At 46.8% G+C, this 19,167-nt stretch overlaps 1 protein-coding gene across 2 annotated transcripts in view; it reads left to right on the plus strand.

The window, feature by feature from the left end:
- Positions 1 to 19,167, plus strand: part of LOC139055903 (polyamine-transporting ATPase 13A3-like) — a 220,057-nt gene that overhangs the window by 61,848 nt on the left and 139,042 nt on the right. For both annotated transcript variants that reach the window (XM_070533538.1, XM_070533537.1), the window contains exons 5-9: positions 6,352 to 6,431; positions 12,862 to 12,939; positions 15,541 to 15,610; positions 15,686 to 15,820; positions 17,101 to 17,173. In XM_070533538.1, coding sequence (XP_070389639.1) covers positions 6,352 to 6,431; positions 12,862 to 12,939; positions 15,541 to 15,610; positions 15,686 to 15,820; positions 17,101 to 17,173 — 436 coding nt within the window. The remainder of the gene's footprint in view (positions 1 to 6,351; positions 6,432 to 12,861; positions 12,940 to 15,540; positions 15,611 to 15,685; positions 15,821 to 17,100; positions 17,174 to 19,167) is intronic.

Here is a 19,167-nt window from a genome sequence, read left to right on the forward strand (position 1 = left end):
CACCAATAGCGTGAAATCTGCGAATCTTTCCTCGTCTAGAAGTTTGACACTGTAATGTAGGGCATAAACAAACGCACAGGCGCACTCAGTAGTCTGCCCTCCACTACTTCAGCATCTCATCCACTGCGTTTTTGATCTTTTACACAGTGCATTGTACTTATTTTTGTATATTTCTACTCTTGCATTGTTGCCAGTCCTATAGCTTGGCTCACTTATCTTTTTTGTCATATGCGCATAATGTTGTGACGATGCGTAATTCATATCGTGCCGAAGTCATATCCCAATTCTGCGTTTAGGCTCTTATAGCGATTAAAGATGGTCGTCGTGCGCGTCGTTACCACACGTATTGTGCATGCTTGCAGTTTGTGTGTCTTGAATGTTAACCGTATCAATTTACTGCCGAATAATTTTGCGCACACGTACCAAATTTTAGAAATGTTTGAAAAGGCTGCAGATGTCTTGTTAGACATCACTGACAAAGGCTGGCACGCCATCCAAAACGTTTGACAGTAAAAAAGAAGGTGTTTACAAGTACGTCGTGTTTATTCTTTTGTGCTATATGTGTATAAGACGGGTATGAAAATGGTCAGTCCTGTCTGATATAACTTTAATATCGGTTCCCACAGAGTGATCACTTTTCTACAGCTTTGACTTCTAGGCTGACTCGCTTGTTTGTATGCAACTCCTGTGGGCATGCGGTGGCTCGGAGCTGCTTACAAACGTCCACTTCTACATCATTGGAATGGCTGACAGTGTACCTGCCTGCGGTTGCGCCGACACTCTGGGCCACCTGTTTTGTTACGATTCTCAGCCCGATGAACAGGCAGAATCGCAATCCTACGCATAAACCCGATTTTATGGCTACTTATTTTTTTCTTGCGGCATGAACAAAGGACCTAGAACTCAATCGGCGTACAAAGTACGCAGTGAGTTTAAAGGAGCCTGTGACTACTGTTCCTCATTCGCACTATTTAGTGAACAGGGGGGCTTGCCGGCCAAGTGACCAATTTTGCAGCAGTAACGGAGAATAGTCATGGAAAATATTTTAAAAATTTGTTTCTTTTGTAGTCGCAATCGTGTTCACGTACAGTCCTCGAAACAGTGATAGTTGAGCACGACAGCGATCGTACGGCGGCATGAAAGGGAAACAACTTTGAAGCCCTGGCAGCAATAAATGAATATTTTGCTTATAAGGCTGATGTTCGTGATTTTTAACATCATGAGCTGTCGAAGTATTACTACAATAGTAGCTGCGTGCTTTCATGGTTTTCTGTCAAACTGCTTTGGTAATATGCAACTCATTCAATGTTTTCGAAGATGAAAGGCCGCCTTCACTCGTAATGAGTTCAGCGTTTTGCCTTATATAGCAACGCACGCGCTTTTCATTTCGGAAACGTGACATCACTTGTGATTTTTCGATGATGCCACGTCCCGCAAGCCACAAAAGGGCACAGAGCAGATGTGAGCACAAGGAAGCGACGGATGGCCTGTTCCCGTTCTCTTTCCTGTTTGCCTAGCGTTGGTTTAGGCAGCGGATAGGTGCACGATGTCTGCCTTTATTATCGGCGGTAATTAGCAGTGGCAAATGCCCAGCGAATTAGCATATCATCCTCCGGACGGTGTAGCTGGAACTTTCTAAGCTAGCGCCCGGCCGACTGTTATCGCACTTAGAAGCCGTCGCTAGCATCTGCTACTGACACCGCTACTATCTCTATACCCTGCCTCCCCCGCTCCCCTGCGCCCTAGCAAACAGCGCGATAAAGAAGGAAGAAAGCAACATGGTGCGAGCAGCGCCAAAAGACGTTCAAGAACTTTGTACGCCATCTAGGGTCACTTTTAGGAGTGCAGCCAGTGAGTGGAGCGTACAGCGTCCGGGGCATGTTTCAATGAATGGCATTGGCTGTTTCGCACAGGCCGAGGTTTTGTTTGGGTGGTCTAAGAAAGGCGAACGGCTCGTTGGTCTTGGTGGAGCAGACGTCTAGCAGACAGATTGCGAGAAGCTGTGTTCGCACCCACCAAGTGTCACCCGCGGTTATAATCGGTGTGCTGGACCCGTGCAAGAACGCTGAAACACAAGCGCTCGCATGTGTCTGTTGCTGTATTCTCAGACAAGTGTCTGCGGCAATGAAGAGAAAGCTACGGAGGCATAGCGCGCACAAGTATGGGCAACCCTGAAAGGAATTCCCACATTCTTTTGCGCATTATTTTAAGCTAGGGAAGAAACCTTAGACCGAAATATGTCACCGACAACAACACAATAAGACGAAATGAACCACTTAACGGTATATCCGACTTAATTTTGTGTTTTTAAACGCGTAAGCATTTGCATGCTTGCCCAACCAGAAGAACGTCCGTCCGTCTCTCCCTCCGTCCGCTTCGTAAGAAGATAGCTTTCAAGATAAAACCGCAGAAGCGAGCGACCTCATGCTGTCGCTTCAACGCGATAGAGGCGGCGAGCACACACTGCTGAGGAAGCTCTCAGCACAAGCCGCACTCTGCCCGTTTCTCAGCTCAGATCGCTTTTAAGACGTGGACTCGCGCACCTCTCTTCTACGCGAAGAGCCGAAAACACAGCGCGCGGAACTATCAGCAGTCGGCACTCTCTGTCGGCATCGCGCATCACATTCAAAGTATGTTTCACACGAACGTGCCATATACGCGGCCGCCGCCAATGTACGTTTGGTCACGGTTCCTAATGGATCAACGCGGATGGATAAGGCTCTAAAGAGCGATAACGGCTTTTAATGACCGCAATGTCATGAGCACGCCTGGCGACGCCACATGCAGTGCTTTTCTGTCATTGTCAATGCACCTTGCGCCACCGTCCGCACCAATTCTTGTCATCGCAGCGCCGTCATTTGTAGTGTCCGGTCTGCTCGTGGAGTTTCTGCGTGAATTTTTGCCGCATTTTGGCGAAGGTGAAAGTGTTCCACGTGGATGCTACTCTGATTGAGTATGTACTATAATAAACCAAAAGCGCTCTGAAATAGCGGTGAACAGTGTAAGATGCACGCTGAAGCTACGACCCTGGAGCTTTCCCTCCACGGCGGCTAATGTTGTCTGCGAGTTGATGGCCACTCTCTTTTTCATGATGGCTTCTAATAGTTGAGAAATGGATCGCTTTTTGCAACATTCTTTTACACCATTGATTCGAAGGGGACGAACGCAAGAATTGCTCTGTTGTCGTTTGACAGCATCGTATTTGATTCTATGATATACCGCATGATAGTCGATGTTTTGTGTGTACAGGAGAGCTTTGCATCCTGCGTGATGGCCCCTGCTCCTTCTCTCTTAGGTAAACAGTACTTATAAAGAATTGGCCGCCTAATACAAAGAAAAGAAATACGAGATAAAATATCGACATAGAAGGTAATTTAGGTGCGAAAGCGCTAACACCGAGTTCACATAAACTTCAAATTTGTACATGGTATTTCACGAGACAAGGTTCAGATCGCTAGTAATTACATGAAGAGCACTCACTTATAGTTGACTTGTATTTCGAAGAATCGCAGTCTAGCGTACCACATATAAAAGTCTACACCACACGTTGCAACGAAGTCAAGACCAAGGGCACTTCGCATAAACATTAAACAGCGCATGACCAGAGAAGGTAGCTATTATGCTCTAGTAATTTCTGCAATCCTTGTCACTTCGTAAATATGTTTTCAGGTACTGAATGCGCGATTTTGGAGTTCAATTATTGGGTATGGATCCTGAGCATGAATACTGCGTTTATACAAGCGTGATCAATACATTCATCTGATTCCGAGCGAGTGCACACCGTACTTTCGGCAAGTCCTACTCTAAGTAAAGAATACTTTGTGTAGTCAGTGTCTATAAGCAATCTGTGCATTACTGTTTCTAGATAACTTGTAATTGTTGGTGAAGTATTGAACTGATGTCTGTAGTAATCATAAATAAAACAGAGCTTCGACAACTTCTTTCAGACGAACTATCTCTCGATAATCGAGCTGAAATCCGGCGTAAGCTGATGCTTGTGCATCACTATGTCACAGACAAATCAGTTTAGTCTTCAGTGTTGGCCGTGCGTACCAAATTATTGGTCTCTGTGTTGCCTGAAATGCGACAGCGACTACGAATCCATCCAAACAAAATTTCATGCTGCAAATATATCGCCTTTGTATATATATATCTTGTACTTGATATACTTGTGGGAGGCGACGCGAAGAGGTAGCCGCTATAGCCACGGTTTATTCAGGCCGTCCAGCCATGGTGCCACGGGATCGCGGGAGTGGCCGACACCGCGGCCGCTGAGATCGAGCGCGCAAGCGTGTTCATGGCCACCTGCACGTGAGCCCATCATCTTGTTCGCGTGCTTTGGAGGCGGTAGTCGCGCCGCTACAGGGTCCCCCTGCTAGTGCGAAGCGTGATTGGAATAAAGACCAATGGTAAAGTCCAGGTAAGGTAGGCAGATACCGTCGTCGTTCGTAGTGTGGGGTTCACGCAGTCCGGGAGAGATGTACCAGGCAGCACCGGCCGCGTAGGTTGTGAGCGAGGTGCAGCCACAGTGATGCCGTAATGCGAAATCGCCACCTCCCACGTGTTCTAGTAGATGCACGGCCTGTAGCAGTCGGAGCGCCAAAAGTAGACCGTCTGGCAGCTGGGGACTTGCGTGCAGATAACGGGAGTGTTGTTAACTCATCACATAGACGTAGAAGCTGTGCTCGAGCTGAATAAATCAGATGACAGAGCTGCTGCTGTAAAACTTCGGTAGGTCATGCACCCGCGGAAGGTCTGAGCACAGAACATCAGAAGGCTTGTCAGCTGCTCCTTGCGGTGAAACGTCGAATGCCGACATCATCAGGGTCGCCATGGTCGCTGAAGGCATGGCAAAGGTTGTGATTGGGGTGTCATTATTCCAGCTAGAGTGAAATTTGCGCGTAGTGGAGCCGGTGGGAGAGCCTCTGTATCGGTAATGAGCGAGGGGCCCCTGTACGGAAAGCGGACAGCTTGCGGGAACGTACAAGGAAGGAGAGCGGCGGGTCTTAGGGTAACGGAAAGCCATCGCGTTTGGCCCAGTCAATTCGTTTGAAAAATTCGTCAAGCAGCAGCCTTTGCGCTGGGGGGGAGGCTCACCGACCAAGTAGAGGTTTGATGCTGGGCGGGCGCGTGCTCACGATACATTTGTGGGTGGACGCAGGCGATCTGGGACGACAAGACGGGAAACGACGCAATGGGTCAAATGGCGAGCATTGTTGTGACTGAGCGCCCAAGGTGACGTAGTGAGCAAGGACGGCTCCACGCAAATCCGCGGAGGCGTTGGCGGCGGGGGATGACAGGCGGAGCTTCAAATGCAGCTGCAACCTGGACCCTTGTTGAGAAGGAAGTGGCTGCCGAGCTGGACGAACCAGATGTCTGGCATGTCGATGTAGAATTCCCGGACCCCCTACGAACATGGAACGTCTGCAGACCGGTCGCTTGAGGCCACTTCAATCTCACCTTGCTAGAGTTGGTGCGTTGACGCTGACATGGCGGAGCTCGGTCATCCGGATCGCCAATTTGCGGGAGGCGAAGTGAAGAGGTAGCTGCCATCGCCACGGTTTATTTATGCTGGCCAGCCATTGTGCACTAGGATCTCGGAAGCGGCCGACACCGCTGCAGCTCAGGTCGAGGGTGCTAGCGTCTTCTATTCTCGCGCTACCTCTATTCGCCTGCTTCGGAGGCGATAGTCACGCGGCTACATACTCGAGCGTCCTCATTTTTGTTGATGTTTGTGGAATCAATGCTCGGTAAACATGCTTGTGAGTCGCTCAGTATGACCCACACAATATTGCGAAACTTCACAGGATTTTTCCGCCGGTTTCTGATCACTGCAGCTGGCGGACCTTCACTGCTGACAAAGCTCAGGAGGTACATCTTCTTTGTGCAAATGAATATATTTACTATATTCATAAAATTATACGCAAGGGCAAGAGGGGAGGATAAGCTGTCGTTAGTTATGGGCCAGTTTGCTTCGGCGGAACTTCGCCTGGCATCTCAAAACTCAAACTGAGTACTCACACGAAACTTTACGCGCGCTTGCCTCCGCGTCCTCTCTCAATCGGTCAAACCGACCATCTACTCGATAAACAAGTTTGGCAACCCAAGGAGATGGTAAATCAACCGGTCTACTCGATCGAGCCGAGCACACCGAGGACGTTGACCTTTCTAGGTGCATTGACGACTTTATTGCGCCCAAGTGAGAGAGAGAGAAATACTTGCTTGGCGCAATAGTATGCAGTGGTAGAGGTAATGACGCTTGACATCTATTTTTTACATGTGCTCTGCAGTATGCAGTGGTAGAGGCAATGACGCTTGACACATCTATTTTTTGCATGTGCTGTGTTGCAGGATGTTCATCTAAGGTACTTCATACATCAGCACCTTCGCTTCGTCTGGAATCCGCAAGAGTCAAGGTTCACACGATTAAGGTAACTGAATTCATTATTACAGATATAGGTACTTTCACGACTGCTTTCGTTTATTTTGCCGGGAAAAGTGTTCTCGCGGTGAAACTGAGGGCGCACGACGCGTTCGCTTCTCGCTGCCAGTGTTCATCACGCCAGCGTTGTGATAGCGAGTTCTCGAGGTTATCCAGTGAGATGTGCTTATATTTGTATGTGCTTCTCTCACATCATGCTCGTCATAGGCGTATCTACCGGTTCGGGAGGAGGCATGTCCCCCCCACAATCAGAAGTGAAAGGAAAAAGCAGGTCATTTCCACCCCCCCCCCCCACATATAGTGTGGGGGGGTGCAAATGAAATGATAACAGCGAATATATATAATATAGTCGCTGTTATACTTCTGGTATTTATTATTTGCGATACCTTGTTCAGCATGTAAACTGTAACCCGACTTTAAAAGTCGATTGTTGCGAAATACTTGGTTACTTTTGATATTTAGAACCACAGAATAACTGATTTCCGGACAGAAATAAAATATCCTACCCCTATTATTCGTATTCTAGATTTGGAGTACTACCCCACCATATAGTAAATACATTATTAAAGCTAACGCCCTATATAGCCTGCTGGTAAATTCATTGCTTTCTATCGGCTTCAAAGTGACACGTTTTGGTAAATGATTTACTTCACGTTAGCTTATATTTGGGTGTTTCAAAACAGCTACGTGCTTAAAATTTCTTTCGCAGTTATAGCCACAATTTGAGTGACAGTTTTGTCTCACTTCAGTGACAAACTTAAGCTTCGGAATATATTGGCAGCACGAGACTGCAGTGGTTCGAATTGTGCTATCGAAAACCAGTGTCTGAATTCACACACCTTTTTGTTCGTAAGTACTGTTTCCACTGACCAGCAGCCTTCGCTAATAATATGTCCGTCATCCCGATTGGCTGCATTTGACATTACAGACGACTATAACGTAAGTACTATTTTGTGAATACAAGCCGAGCTCTCTAGGTGACAATGATTCCACGGAAGCATTTTTCAGCCTTTCTTATTGCAATGGAAATCAGATAATCCCCAAGGGAAGTGGTTTTTACAGCACGTGCCTCCTGGGCTCGCTCTCAGTATGCTTCGCCCAGTGAGGTCAGAGCTTGTATATACATTCGAGACGCGAGTAAGGGAGGAAAGGCGACGGGAGAAACTCGTTTTCACACCACCGCATAGGATGTGCACAATGCCCTCTGCAGCTTCCTGGCCGCCGCCACATTAGCTGCTTGACAGCTCTAATTATCCGTGACCCACCTCAGAAGCATTGCAGAAACTGCAGCGCTTTTCTTTCTACTAACGTGCGAGGCCAGAGGGGACGTGGACAGCACTGTAGAGACAAGAAGAAGGAGAGAGAGGGAGAAGAGGCAGTTCCTATATAAGAGAGGTGAGGGAGCTGACGTGAGAAGGCAAGGAAACCCCACTAGAATAATATGCCGTTGCGGGGAAACAGGATAAGCCTAAGTTCAAGGTACGGTACAGTACGTTGCTGCTATTTATGAAAAACAAACGCCATGCAAATATGTCAAGCAGGCAACTTCTCCAGAAGCAGAGCCGCATTAATTAAAGCGCACCGCAGGGTCGAGGAGACAGTACGGAAGCGGTCGACTGTCAAATCAACACTTCTGTGCCCGCCGCGTCAGCTTTGCGGCTGTGGCATTGCTATAGATGTCGTGGACTCGATCCCAAACGCGTCGGCTCCATTTCGACGGGGGCGAAATGCGAAACGCACATGCACTTAGATGTTGGAACACGTTTAAGAACATAACGGTGTCAAAATTAATCCGGATTCCGTCACCACGGCTTGAATCATAATCCGACTGTGGTTTTGGCGTGTAATGCCGCATAATCCAATTCAAGCTTAATACTTGTGCCACATAAAAAAATTAAATTATGGTGTTTTACGTGCCAAAACCACCTTCTGATTATGAGGCACGCCTTAGTGGAAGACTCCGGAAATTTCGACCACCTGGGGATCTTTAACGTGCACCTAAATCTAAGTACACGGTTCTTTCCGCATTTCGCATCCATCGAAATGCGGCCGCCATGGCTGGGATTCGATCCCGCGACGGCGACCACGGCGGGTCCTTCTGCCACAATGCGATGTGCCATGTGAGGAAATGACAACGCTCAACTCCCTCAGAGGTTTTAAAATATGGCGCACAACAATGCCTCAAGCAAACACCTCGCCCTGTCGGTTCTGTGTGCTACGCAGACAAACAGCAGTGGTGCATGCAAGGTAACGTTCAACATCAGCTCACCAGTCTCGTGTTAGACTAAGCGTTGAAAAAATTAAGCTTTAGCCGTCAGCATCAACGCTAATTACCGTCACTCAATACATCGAGCACGGAAAGCTTCGTTTACATCGGTTCCCACAGTGCGTGGGTTTCTTTCCTATTTTCGTAAACGGGACGAGTCGCGCCTGGATGTATTGGTTAGTTCGTTCCGTACGGTCGCTTGCCTGGCGATTAAATGAGAACGTCTGGTGGTGCTGTACCCCTGCTGTATTAAGGTAATTCTTTAGTTCGCGACTACAGAATGCCGTAGTATGGTGTGATATAAATTTTTTAGCAAGCCATGCTTCCATTTCAAACACCAGCTTTACGAAACTGATCAGGCGACCAGACACGAGAGATGGCACAGCGGTTACTTCGACGTACTTCGACAATTAGTGCATGGCCACAGTTATGTAGCGGTTTTCTGCTCTCGTCATCGGTAGAGGGCCGATGTAGGCGATGTCAGCAGTATAAAAAAAATTGTTTCTGGCAGCGGAATGGGTGGCAGTAATCCACGCTGGCCTCCTGGCAGCCACTTATATTGCTTACAGACTTTGCAACAAGCGACGTAAGAACGAGCATTGCTTTCCATCTTAGGCCACGAGAAGCGTTCTTGCCTTTTGTGGGACGTGGCTCTGTGGCCGATGTGCCCTCTATGCGGGGTGTCATGAATAGCTTTCGATGTTTCCGATCTAAAGCAATGAGAAATCCCTAGGAGGTGATGTTCTTCTGAGTGGTCTTTGTACCACTGACGCCGACACGGTGTGTCATCGCGTATTACAAATATCGAATTCTTTCCTGTAGCAGTGATTGAAGCGATGATTGATGATAAGTTTTTGTCCTCCTGTCAGGCTTTGGAGAAGTCTTGCTGAGAGAAGAAGATGGAATTCTCGTCGTTTTCGGACACGCGGTCAAAAGGGTTCCGTAAGAGAGCATCGGTGATGTTGTTTAGAGCCCCAACACGGCGCGCACGTAAAAATCGTGCTCTTGCAGCGGGTAATCTATCTCGCAAACGTGTGCTTCAACTGTTGCTTGGAAAACAGTCATGTCAATGCAGCACTATCGGTCACCACTGTGGACTTGCGCCCAAAGAGATAGTGACGGAATTTATCATCCACACTCCATACCACCGCAAGACATTCCAGCTTTTTTGAGTGGTAGTGGCCCTCGGTATCTGAAGGTTTGCGTCCCGCATATGTTACAAATACATTCTATGCCATCAGCGTCAGGTTTCACCAGCACTGCCCCGAGGCCCATCTGGTGCGGCGTATCTGCTCAGTGGCACTGATATTGGCAAGTGGTCACCCATGGGTATACGATGCTCCAGGAAATTATATCTTTGAGGTCGGCCTTACTATGGCCGAACAATGCAGCCTAGAGAGGGAGTACAGAGGACAAGGTAGGCAAATTTGCAGGGTCACCTGTCGGTGTAGGAACTGGTCGGGACGGAGCCGTGGAGCTATGCACTGGGGATGTAGAAGGGCGCATCTAAATACGGCCATGGTCTTTGGTGATTTGAATGTCGTTGGACTGCAAGCACTACATCCCCAGAATCATATCGGCCGGGAAGTACTCGAAGAAAGGAACAGCTGAGATGAATTTTGTCCTTGGCGCCATCCGGACACAAATGTCGAGTATGCCCACTGCCACAACGTTGCCTCGTAGTCCGTAGAGCAGCGCTTGCGTCCGTGGGCGGCGGGTTGTGTGAGGAGCATGACTTTGGTGCAGCGCAATCTTCTCGGTACCGGCATCCACAAGCGCCAACAGATCGCCTATCCCTTCCACAATAACCAGGCAACACGGTAGATTGGCAGGCCTGATAATGGACCCTGGTTTTGGGGGGCTGAGGGCAATCCTTAGAATTGTGACTAATACAACCGCAAGAGAAGCAGCCGCGTCGTGTGGAGACGGCCAGTGAAGGTCCAGCCTCCGGCATGCTTGCAGAAATAAGACTACGAGTGCTATGCTGAGCGCAGCTGACTTTCGAGCGAAAGCCTAAGGGGACGTTTCCGGAGGCTGAGCAGAGAGAATGGCAGCATGGGTAGAGTCGAGCAACCCGTCGATCGCACTCTGGTGAGAAGCAAGAGAGAGCCAGGTGATGCCGCAGTCCACGAGAAGCTTGACCTTTTCATACGCGTAGATAGAGTTCTACCTCTTCGGTTGGTGCTTGCCGGTGCCAGAGCATGCGCATGAAGCGATCGTCATAGGCAGATGGGAGTTAGCGGAAAGCAGTCACTACAGCCGCACTCCATTCGGCCCAGGAAGTGTACGCAGATCCGTTGTGTCTGTGCCACGCCTGGGCGGCATCACGAATTCGGCTTTCGGCGAGCGCGTGAAGACTCACGTGCTCTGGCGAGGCGTGTCGACACGCCAATGAATCGACTGTGCGTACCTACAACGTTGGATCGCCGTTGAAGCCACGGAACTCGGAACATCAGGGCAGATGGTCAAGGAAGTGCGCTTTGCCAGCGCTGCTATGGCCTGGGTGACCACAGCCATGTCACTAGAGGCCGCAGTCGAGGGGTTATAGAGAGCGTCCGCTGACGATGCAGAAAGTTCTTAAGTCGCAGCAGCGGGTGCCACGTCGAAGGGGGGAGGGGGGTGGGTGTACGGCGTCTCTTGGTGGTAAAGCTCTCTGCATAGCGACGGGAGGTGGAATGACGGACGTGGCGGTGGCCAGATGAGATGCCAAGGAATCGCGGGCGACGTGTCTGAGTGGTGCGACAAGCGCCGCAGCGAATGCAGCAGGATGCCGGAGAATGCGCCCGCTTCACAGAACGGTCTCCGAGGGCAGGTCACCAGAGCAGATGTGCATGTCGCGGCCTCGTCACTGTACAGCATATATATATATATATATATATATAGAATGCAACTAAGGGCGGTCAGCTCCGGACCACCGTCCGTTGCAGTTTGCTCGTCGAAGAGGCCGGACCTTTGTGGAGTGAGCGGCCTGAACCACATTCCGCAATGTGGTGAACGCGGTTTCATCCATCGATCTGGGATCTGAAACAGGTGTTACGTGATGCTATGGCCTTTATCTCGCATCAACCGCTAAATCAACTGAATACTTTGTTTGTGGCCCTTAACCGATTTTCATGGGTCATGGAAGATATTTATGTGTAGGTTATACACAATCCAAATCAAGCGAAACTTGTAAATTGAAAAAGAAATGTATTTTTTCACTAGTGTAAGATATGCCAATTAGCTCAAGTTTCACAGTCGACTCGCGTTAAGTAGAACCTTGTGTGCCCGCAAGATTTGTCGAATTATTGTGAAAATCGAACAAAAAAGAAACGAATTATTTCAAATCTTAGTTTTGCTGCTTCGTAGTATGTAACGACTTTTTGTTTGTTGCTCTTGAAGCAAGGCTTAATTAACAGTAAGTGAAGAGCGCTCATGCGTTTACCATTTCCTCAGCGTGACGTGGCAACGGATGACCTTATGGGCGGAACGAGCTTGGACCACTAAACCATAAAAATAAACTTGTATAGAACAATTTCATACCTAGCACACTATCAAAAATAACGTACAGCGCAAAGGACAAGGACAGCGATAGACGACATACACATGTATGTCGTCTATCGCTGTCCTTGTCCTTTGCGCTGTACGTTATTTTTGATCATGAATTACCAACTAGCCCAAGCAACCACCCTAGCACAGTAGTAGCATCCTCAGCTAAATGTCTTGTTTTAAAGCTCATACTAATCGCCACGTGCCGGTAAGGGCGCCTGTGCTAGTCGGTGAAGACCGCAGTTTCATGCTTTCGAGTACGCACTAAAGCTTTTCTCATTTTATAGCAATGCTTGTTTTCTCGCCGGGATTCTTCATTTGTTTCAATTAAAATAAATGTCGAACAACTGGTGTCACAATAAAGGCAATCCACTATAATCTTCAATAGACTGCCCTATGTGGCAATGTTACTTCACCAATAAGTGAATAATATCTACAGCGTAATGTACATCACTGGTCGCTTGGCTTTTCTCACTCTTTGTTTTTTTCTTTCCCTCTTTATTTTTTCTTTTCTCAGGGAACGTGGCTTACTGTAGCACATTTACATTAGAAAAATATTTTGTGTTGTAACAAGAAACCGAAAAAAAATCGTTTTTGTTCTTTTCCTTCTTTTTCATGCTTCCAGTGGATTGGACAAGGGGTTGAAGTGCGTAGACCTTCTTGAACGTTTCCAAGGCTATTCCAAAGAGGAGCAAGAAGAGCAGTAAGTGGTGTCATTTCGCCTCTATGGCAGCATCGGAGTGATACTTCTCTCAGTAACCGACTTCCTCCAATGGTGATTGTCTGGGACATAAGCGGCGCAGTTTCCAAGGGCGACGCTCATCGCAATAGCTTGGCCATCTGTGTAGAAAGGCGTAACGGGTGGGCGTTATTAAGGGCCAACTGCAACTCAATTCTATGCCATGTAAAAAGCCTCGCTTCAGATAATTTCGAGATAAAGTAGCCTCTGTGGGTTTTTTTACGCTTGGAGTGCGAGCGGGGGGCTTCACAAAACGCTGACAAAGATCGATGTTTCTTCTACGACAACTGAAAAAGGTGCCGCCAGTGTCACTCACCGGAAGTGAGGTGCCATTGATACAGCAGAGAGCCAGCGCCCAGGCAGCCAGCCTTCTTTGCTTGTATACCAATCAATTATATCAACAAACAGGTACCGCACGTCTGCTAGCCATAAAGTTAGCATGCTCTGCTAGCTGCTTCTTGCGCTGTGCCTACGCGATTGCGCGCCCACGAATGTGAAGTATTCACCACGTCAAGTCGGTTTTCTTTGTTTAATTTTCTACATTCAGTGAGCTTAGCCTTGATGCGTTCTGTCTCCGCTCGGAGAGAAAGAGCGCATTGGGGTGGCCCAGCTAAAGGCGCGGATCTATAGTCCGGCGTTACGCGGACGCGGGAAAAATAGCACGCTCTACAGCCTAGCGTGGCTTGCGCGGGAACATGTCCTACCTCACGCCGGAGTCACTGGATCAGAGTGCGTCGCACGCTATGGCTGACCAGCAGCATGCCGCACTGCACACAGTTAGGGTTCACAGATGCAAGCGTGTTGAGTTTACGTCTTCGACTACCAACAAAACGGTCACTCGCCGCGCACTTATGCTCTTGCGCTGCAGCAACTACTGATCGGCGCTCTGCTGCTGGTCATGTTTAAAGCGCAGTGTAGATTTTTAGCTATCTTAGCGCCTACAGCATGATGTATCCGACTGCACCGGCCGTTGCCAGGTACGCTGGAAACGCCGGAGTCGTCGACCGAACAGACAACTACCGCCATCAGTAGGAAGAGAGGATTAGTATATAGCTGAGACGACAGGGCTAGAGATGTGGGCTTAGTGCAAAGTGTGCGTAAGCTCACAGCCACACAGGCCGGACTCCGGTCATGTTAAAGTTTCGCCCATTTCGCCCTTGCGGCATCGCAGTCCTGCGTGCCTTACCGCCGTATCCACACCTTGTCCTCTGCCTCACGCTCTCCTTCATGACAAACGTGACATGTTGTTTCGTAGCAGTGTTCAAAGGGACTGGTTGGTTCATCACTGGTATTAAAGAGAAACAGCGTGAAAGAGGACAAGCGAGGACAGAGCGCTGTCCTGTGCCCCTGTGTTTGTGTATACATTGGTAAATTATCTGTTACACTAACAATGTTCTAACCTTACGAGATGGTGTTCCGTCAAACTTTCGATTGCAATCAAGCTTATTGGGGGCTTGATGTTATGATACAGAATTCTGTTTACGTATTGATTCATCTGTGTTTGTGCATTTTGGAACATAGGCTTGTTTTGCAGTTAATCGCATAGAGAAATCACTTGAAATGACAAAAATAAAATGACATAATTCAAATAGTTGTAACAAACAGTACCTCAATAAAACAAACATACACTGCCACAACTAGCCAAGCTATGAGAACGTTGGATATATTTTGGCAACGTTGTAAAAGGAAAAGTGTCACAAGGCTTTGTTGCGGTACGCCCACGAGTAAGACATTAATAGAAATACGTACGGCATCCCGAAATATTGAGTAGATATTTTGGTAAAACTACGCGCATTTTTTTAGATCACAGCTTTTAGGAACTCAACGTTTGTACCTCGGCAACTACCCACAAGCTAGCCAGAATAATGTCCTACTTAATGAGAGGCCGAAGGTTGAATATGAAAAAAATAAGATGGCCTGATATATCCGCGCATTCCTTCAACTGCGCTCAAGGGTGTAGAACCATAATCTGATGCTGGAAGCACATCATTAATACTGGATCCAATGCAGCTTTATCACGAGTACCTTGAGGAATAGGAAGGCCGGCGTGCAATTTCACAAATGCATCTCTAATAAAGATCTGCATGCGTTTCTTTCAGATTTATCAGGGTATGATCCTTACAGCATTGGTAGGGCACTTATGACTACAAATGCACATGGCATTCACGCTTATTCACGCTTAAAATTGAGACTTGCACCTTTTGTACAACTCTAACTGTTTTCAATTCTGAAAAAAAAAGAATATACATTTATTTTACAACTTGAAATGAAGTGATAATGAATCAGCTTGCGCGGTACTGTTTTTGTTCCAATCAATGCCGCCTAGTTTTTCTTCAATGTTTACGAAGACCTCACTAAGCATGTCAATTCCTCCACAAAGTTTTGGAATTTGGTCGACCTAGTTTTCCTGAGTCAGAAAGAAAGAACTATTCGGAAATTTAGTGCAGCGCCCCAATTTCCTTTGGAAGTTGAAGCACTGAAACCAAGTGTATTGTGTGCACAAAGACAAAACCTTTTTCCATGGCGATTTGGCTAATATGACAGCGTAAAAAACATCATTTCCAGGTCTGTGTTGTACGGAAGAAACTCAATGGAGCTTGAAGTAAAATCTATTGCTGCACTTCTCCTGGAAAAGGTAGGAAGACATGTTTTACGATAGGTGTACGTGTGTTTACGTGGAAACCAGAGGTGATGTCCTATTTATCTGCAGGTCCTCCACCCGTTTTACGTCTTCCAAATTGCCAGCATCATAGTGTGGTTATTAGACCTCTACTATTTCTACGCTGGCTGCATAATCGCCTTCTCAGTGACTTCCATCACACTTGCACTTCTCGAAGCCAGAAAGGTCAGTGGGAAATTGTTTGAGCGCAGTGTCAGTGTACAATAACTTATAGACAATAATGGCTCAGTTCGCCCCGTAGCCTCGGAAATGATATGGGCCCACAAGTGACTCTTGGACGTCCCACCGTGGGCCGCTGGTTCGAGGCACCTTACTTTGAGTGTATTTGTTGCCAGGTACGCTCCGGCGAAATGCGAAAACACCCGTGTGCTTAGATTTAGGTGCACGTTAAAGAACCCCAGGTGGTCAAAATTTCCGGAGTCCTCCACTACGGCGTGCCTCATAATCAGAAAGTGGTTTTGGCACGTAAAACCCCAAATATTATTATTATTATTATTAGGTACGCTCCATGGATGACGCTACTCGTACTGCCTGTTATGAAACCAAATTTCACGCCTACGCCAATGCCAAGCCTCTGCACAAATAACGAAAAACTTGGCTTGGTTGGATACGCATTCCAAGATTTAGAAATATTTCAAGTATGACGATAAAAAAACGCAGGAAAAATTCCATTGCCAATATTTGTGTTTTTATGTTAAGCGTTTGTTTCACTGCGTTAAGTGCAAAATTAGCGGAAAAAATTTGTTTTACTTCGCAAAACCAAAGTAGAAAACACTGAGTCTTCCAGTAAGAAAAAAAAATTACTTTTTTATAATATTTAAAGATGGAGCTTAGAATTCACGGCTTTTATTTCTAGGCATTCTGGCTAATTTGTTTTTCATTGGCTCTACTGTTCGGACAATTCTCAATTCTTCAGCAACGAAATCGTGTACTTGCGATTGATCGCCTAAGCAAAGGTTCTACTTTGCCGCGTGTACTGTGGCCCGGCCTCCTCAGTTTTCCAAACACCATAAGCCTACACCTAAGCAAGTGTAATGGGCGTCTATGCTAGAATTTCAGATACACTTTAAAGAGAGTGCAATGGCCCTTAATTGTAAGGATTCTTTCATCCAAACATTCGATTATTTCCTCCTCATCCATGGTGAGTGCTAATTTCCGGTAATTACGGAGTCATGCATGGTCTCACGCGAAAAAAAGGACAATAATAACTGAACATAATAAGAATTGCGACAAAAGGTGGACACCGAACAAGCAATGGTAATTTTCGGCGACGGAATTTCTCGCGCCCGCGTCCAATCGAATGCCCCCTAATAATGTCATGCTTAGAGGTAATTCTTGAAGGAATAGAATACAACCTAAATGAGCAAGAAAAGAAAACAGCACGTAGTGACATCACAATTTCTGTGAACGCGCAGTTGTGATCCTGACTTTCTTTTTTTTTACAGCAAATGCTGCATCTTGCATCATTGGTTTCCCGCACGAATGAAGGAACTGCACTAGTCGTGCGTGCGAGCAATGGTACGTGTGCTTAAATTCACATTACACGTTTCACACATAGCGCGTCCACTCACTTGCGTGATGTCCTGAATAAGTTAAGCGTCAGATAGAAACTAACCAGGAAGAAGTCTTTGTGGCTGCGAACGTTTTTTGTGTTTCTTTTTCAACGCTAATCACGACCTTTCTGGTACATCTTAACTTAGCACAGCATCTCCAAAGATGCGCAGTGAAAATCGTCAAAACAACCTCAGCATATAGTATATTTACATCATGTTTACATGAGTATCAAAAACAGCTGAAAGGGAGCAATAGCATGGTAGCAGCCTTTTGTCTAAATTCGTGGGAATGGAGAAATCGCTTTTCTTGGGAATCTCCGTACCGATTTTGATTTTGTTTTAATGCACTAACTGAATAGCCAATTTTCTATTTACGGCATAAATTGTAGAAACAATTTCGAAATATTTCATATTCCAAGAACCTCGGTTATCACGTTTACAACATTTTAACTCAGCAATAAAACGGGAAAAGACAATTTTGTAAACAGCGCCTAATAAAACATGCAAAGAGGGCAGAATCGATGCATGAAATGACTATGACATGTAATACTAATTCGTGAGAACAAATTTTCAATATCCTCGTACACGTATTTTCATTTTTTCCAGAAGCAGTAAATTCATATACCAAACTTTTCACTTTAGATGCCTTAGCAGATGCGGTTCCCATAGAACTGATGTGAAGGGATTTGACAGCCTGCGTCAAGAACAGCGTTCAATAATATTGAGACCCGTTGGACTCGGTCGATGACTTCGACATGGCGCGCCGCGTGCTTCATGTTTTCAGTCGTCGTCTTCTTCTTTCTTAAAAGTTTCAACATCGTATATCTGTTTAGGTGCATGGCCAAGGGCCTTCAAATTTTGAGCATCTATTTATACAGCGAAGTGGTCTATGGCTGCGATCGTCGGATTTCTTCGTGGCGTAACGTCGGCAGAAAACTATCATCATCAATGGCTCATACCCCTAAGTGCAATGGCTCGTGCCTTCGAAAAGCAGAGTCGACAAACACTCGGCAAAATGAAGCGAACAGTGCATACATTATTTGGAATAAATAACACAACATGCAGAACAGCATACGTTTCAGTAAACAACAAGCTTAAAACAAGCATCCGAAAAACACAATTGAAAAGGCGCTTCTGCGCCTACACTCAATGCGAAGCACGTAGCGCTCCCCGCATACGTTTTCTGTTATAGATTACCGTTACGCAAGCTGCCGCCGAGACGGCAACTTGAGGGTAGCATACAAAGCAGGGAGTGACGTAACTACACTTTCGTACGTAAAAGAAGAGTCCGCCTGGCAACTGATTCTGGTTGTGAGTGTGCTATGGGAAGGCCGTGTACTGTCAGGAGTCCTGAAGGGCAGCATGCATAAGAGGCTCGGCGAATTTCTCTTCTCCGTGTTACACTGTTTCTAGGCGCACAGAGTAGCGGCGCAAGCAAATTCGCAGGCCATCGAAACATCTTAGGTCAATAAATAAAAAAATAAATTATGAGATTTGACTAGCCAAACCACAATCTAATTCATAGGCACGCCGTAGTGGGCGACTCCGGATAATTGGACCACCGGGAGGTCTCTAACGTGCACCTAAAACTTAATTCACGGGTATTTTGGTTAATAATAAGGTAAACTGCATGTCAATGTCGCCACGTGAATAATTTCAATCTATATCGCAATGGGTAACAATTGTAGTTGTCGTTTACAGCTTCGCTGTCCAACTACCTTTGCAGCGTGAATAGCAGAGCATCTTCCTTCAGATCAAAAGCGTGGCAGTTTGGGCGAGTTGGTATGTCATGACTGTTTTAGGCTTGTAGCGCAGCTCGCAAGAGCAAAAAAGGAATAGGGTAGGAGTAATCAAAGGGACCGGGAAACAGAGTGAGCGCTAACTTCCAACTGACAGTTTATTTCGTGACACGAGACTACTTATACACTCGGCAAACCATATGACATCAGGAGATAACAA

Source organism: Dermacentor albipictus, chromosome 2 (genome assembly GCF_038994185.2).
Source record: "Dermacentor albipictus isolate Rhodes 1998 colony chromosome 2, USDA_Dalb.pri_finalv2, whole genome shotgun sequence".
NCBI lineage: Eukaryota > Metazoa > Arthropoda > Arachnida > Ixodida > Ixodidae > Dermacentor > Dermacentor albipictus.